Source organism: Corvus brachyrhynchos, unplaced genomic scaffold (assembly GCF_000691975.1).
Source record: "Corvus brachyrhynchos isolate BGI_N302 unplaced genomic scaffold, ASM69197v1 scaffold99, whole genome shotgun sequence".
NCBI classification, from domain to species: Eukaryota; Metazoa; Chordata; class Aves; order Passeriformes; family Corvidae; genus Corvus; species Corvus brachyrhynchos.
The window spans coordinates 78,972-82,561 of record NW_008239778.1 but is presented as its reverse complement, the minus strand read 5'-3'; the positions used below and the strand labels follow the sequence as shown (position 1 = coordinate 82,561).

Genomic DNA, 3,590 nt, shown 5'->3' with positions numbered 1-3,590 from the left:
CAGGGAAGTAGAGGAGATGGAGGAGAGATGGGTCAAAGAAGGCCCTCTCCGAGGAGGTGACGGCCTCCTTGCTGGCCTGGAATGCTGCGTGCAGGTGGCCCAGGGACAGCTCGGTCACAGCGCTCTGGACTGAGGCCACTGCCCGGTACACCTGTGTGGGAACAACACCAAGGGTCAGTCCCTGGCCAGGGAGCACCACAAGGACACTCAGCACCCTCTGCTCCCCACCTCAGGGTGCCCCAGCCCTACCTCAGAGGCAACATCGTCCTTGATGACAATGTTCCCAATCTTGTCCAGGAGCTGGGCCAGTGAGGTCAGGGTGGTGGACACGGTGGCGATGTTCTCCACAGTGTGGGCCCAGAGCAGGTGGTCCAGCTCCCAGTCAGCCAGCCCCTCATTCCCTGGGCTTTCCAGCAGGAACTTGGGGGGCACCTCTTCCCGAGACAGCCCAAAGAGTAACCTGGGAGTAAAGGAACAGTCCCAGCCCACATCACAGGCCTGCATTCCCATGAGCTCCCTGCTCTTTTTCCCTGCTGCATTTAGTCCCAGTCCTGCCTAATTGCCTCCTGGATGTGGGGCAGGATAAGGCAAGCCTCCTACTTGAGGAGACAGGAGATGTGCCAGCACCCCTGGCCACAGAGCAGCGATGGCCAGTAGCCAGCTTGATGACAATGTTCCCAATCTTGTCCAGGAGCTGGGCCAGTGAGGTCAGGGTGGTGGACACGGTGGCGATGTTCTCCACAGTGTGGGCCCAGAGCAGGTGGTCCAGCTCCCAGTCAGCCAGCCCCTCATTCCCTGGGCTTTCCAGCAGGAACTTGGGGGGCACCTCTTCCCGAGACAGCCCAAAGAGTAACCTGGGAGTAAAGGAACAGTCCCAGCCCACATCACAGGCCTGCATTCCCATGAGCTCCCTGCTCTTTCTCCCTGCTGCATTTAGTCCCAGTCCTGCCTAATTGCCTCCTGGATGTGGGGCAGGATAAGGCAAGCCTCCTACTTGAGGAGACAGGAGATGTGCCAGCACCCCTGGCCACACAGCAGCGATGGCCAGTAGCCAGCACCTCAAAAGGCCACAAAGAACCACCCTCAGCCTCCCAGAGCCCACGGAGGGTGGCATGAACAAGCTGTTTGGGTACAGCCTGTTCTGACCCCACTGATTTCCACAGAGGCCTGGGGAAGAGAGCATCCTCACCGGAGCTGGGCCAGGAAAACCTCCATCACTCGTGCCATGTCCACATCCACATGCAGAGGGAGGGAGGCTTGGGGGGAAGCAGGGGCTTCAACGTTGTAAACCTGCAGAACATGTCAGCAAGGCATAGCTGGGGCCTCAGGGCCAGCAGGGTCACCAGCTGGGAATGGGGAGGCACCACCTTGTCCCAGCACTGCCAGCACCCCCATGGCTCCCGTACCATGATGCCGCCCCAGCGGGGGCTGTGGAAGGCGTTGGTGCTCACTGGGGCTCCATCCTTGTCCTGGATGTACAGGGGGGAGTGGGAGCGCTCTGGCACGTACAGCAGGAAGTTCAGCACGGGGTAGAGTGAGGCAGCACTGGAGCCTGCAGTGGCACAGAGTCACAGAACTCTTGTGGCTGGCAGGGACAGCAAGAGCAGCTCACAGCCCAGCTCCTCCTTCACAGCACCCCCGGCAGCTCTCACATGGGCTGGGGGGAAAAGGGACACAGGCACAGCTGTCCCCTCTCCCTCAGCAGAGCCTGGGCCCATGAGACAGATCCCAGCGAGCCATGAGCATGGTGCTCACCCAGCCGGGCCTCCACGGGGTTGATGACGTGCGGGAGGCTGTGAGCACTCAGGAGGAAGCTGGAGGACTCCTTGTCATAGCGTGGTGTCACTCCTAGGACAGCGTAGTACAGGATCTGCAGGCACACAAGAAACGTTGCCAGCAGAGGAGCGCATCCCAGGGAGGTCAGGGCTGGGCTTTCCCCACCATCTCTCCCAGCCCTCACCTGTGAATCCACAGAAAAGTTGGCCACCAAGCTCAGTTTGTCCAGGACGGGCTTCACGTAGCGGTTCACAGCCCCCTCGATATCCCAGTCCACGGTGTGGGACTTGGGGTCAGGTTTCAGCAGGCTGAGGGTGATCTCATACCCTGCAAGGACCGGCAGCCTATGAGGCACCGAGGCCGTGACAGAGCTCCCAAGAGCAGCAGGGCCTGGCCCCTCCTCCCTGGCCCACACCAGTGTGGGGTCACACCAACAGAGCAACCACAGCACAACCCTGGCCCAGAGCAACTGCTACAGGCAAAGGGGTCTGTTAGCCCAGAAGACATCCAGGGATGCTACAAGCAGAGCAGGGATGGGAGTCCCAGGGACAGAAGGTTTTCCCGAGGCCAGGGAACAGGGATGGAGGGCACATCCATACCCAGGCTGGATTTCAGGTACCGCCGTGCATCAGGGCGGAGCTGACCACCAGGCACACGGTCCGAGAGGGCGGCGGCGATGGAGCTGGCCGTGAAGGACATCACCTGTGTCACCTCCCGGAGCTGGGCCTGCAGGGCAGCCAGGCTCCCCCCAGCCCTCACCAGGGCACTGCGGTGCTTCCCCACGTAGACATTGATGCCCTGGGGATGGGATGGGATGGGATGGGGTGAGGGCTGGGAGCAGCACCCTGAGAATGGCACAGTGCCACCTGTGACACATGCCACCTCCCAGGGGTGAAGGACGCAGAGACTGGCACCACAGGGTGCTGCTCCCTACCTGAGGCAGGAGAGAGGAGGTTTCAGGGACCACATACATGGTTAGAGAGCCCAACGTGGTGTCCTGCAGTGGGTGCAGAGCAGCATCAGCCTCTGGGGAAGACGGAAGCACTGGCAGGGTTGGGAATTTCACTCCAATCCCCATCTCATTCTGAGACAAAGCAGTGTTCTCTGCTCAGCCAGCCTCGGGAAGAGGAGCTCCCCAGCAATTTCCCTGCTCCAATACCTCGTGCAGTCGCCGCAGCCAGCGCTGCCTCCTCCTGACCCGTGGTGCTGCGATAGAGCATCTCATAGCGGGACATGACGCTGGTTCTCACTGCAAGGGCAGAAAACCTGAGTGAATCTGCTGATCCCAGGCCCCTCCAGGAGCCTGGTGCTCACAGGAACAAGGGACAGCCCCAGGGGGACACACAGTACGAGGTGCCAGCAGGGTGAACCACTATGGCACGTAGCATCACTGGTCCACACTGGTAGTTGGGCATCCCCATCCCTAGGCAATGGGGCTGGTCCCTTCTCTGTAGCACCCTGCGACTTTGTTGTCTCCCCAGTGCTCCCTGCACCGCCAGCTCAGGGCAGGATGGTACTGGTGAAAGGGGGTTTGGGGTCCCGGGCAGGTTGGGACCCCTCGGGAAAGGACGAGGCCACCCAAGAGGAGCAGACGGGGCAGGGACAGACAAGGAGGTCTCTCACGGTTCACGGAAATCTCCATCTCCTGCACGTCCCTGAAGGGCAGCGGCCTCGGCAGGTCCGCGGGCACCGACCCCGTGCCGAAGACCACGGCGATGGGCACCACCAGCTGAACCTGCACAGGGACAGCGTCAGCCCGGGCCCCCGAGCCCCCAGACCCGCCGCCCCCGGGCCCGCCCGGCGCTCACCGGCTG

At 61.9% G+C, this 3,590-nt stretch overlaps 1 protein-coding gene across 1 annotated transcript in view; it reads right to left on the bottom strand.

Moving 5' to 3' along the window:
• PIGS (phosphatidylinositol glycan anchor biosynthesis class S) overlaps positions 1-3,590 on the bottom strand; it is an 11,149-nt gene that overhangs the window by 438 nt on the left and 7,121 nt on the right. Inside the window, exons 3-12 of the mRNA XM_017742944.1 lie at positions 3,400-3,510; positions 2,936-3,025; positions 2,711-2,802; positions 2,376-2,574; positions 1,961-2,103; positions 1,756-1,870; positions 1,407-1,552; positions 1,190-1,290; positions 250-460; positions 1-151 (exon numbers count right to left, since the gene is read on the bottom strand). The exon at positions 1-151 is cut by the window's left edge and continues 438 nt beyond it. Coding sequence (XP_017598433.1) covers positions 1-151; positions 250-460; positions 1,190-1,290; positions 1,407-1,552; positions 1,756-1,870; positions 1,961-2,103; positions 2,376-2,574; positions 2,711-2,802; positions 2,936-3,025; positions 3,400-3,510 — 1,359 coding nt within the window. The remainder of the gene's footprint in view (positions 152-249; positions 461-1,189; positions 1,291-1,406; positions 1,553-1,755; positions 1,871-1,960; positions 2,104-2,375; positions 2,575-2,710; positions 2,803-2,935; positions 3,026-3,399; positions 3,511-3,590) is intronic.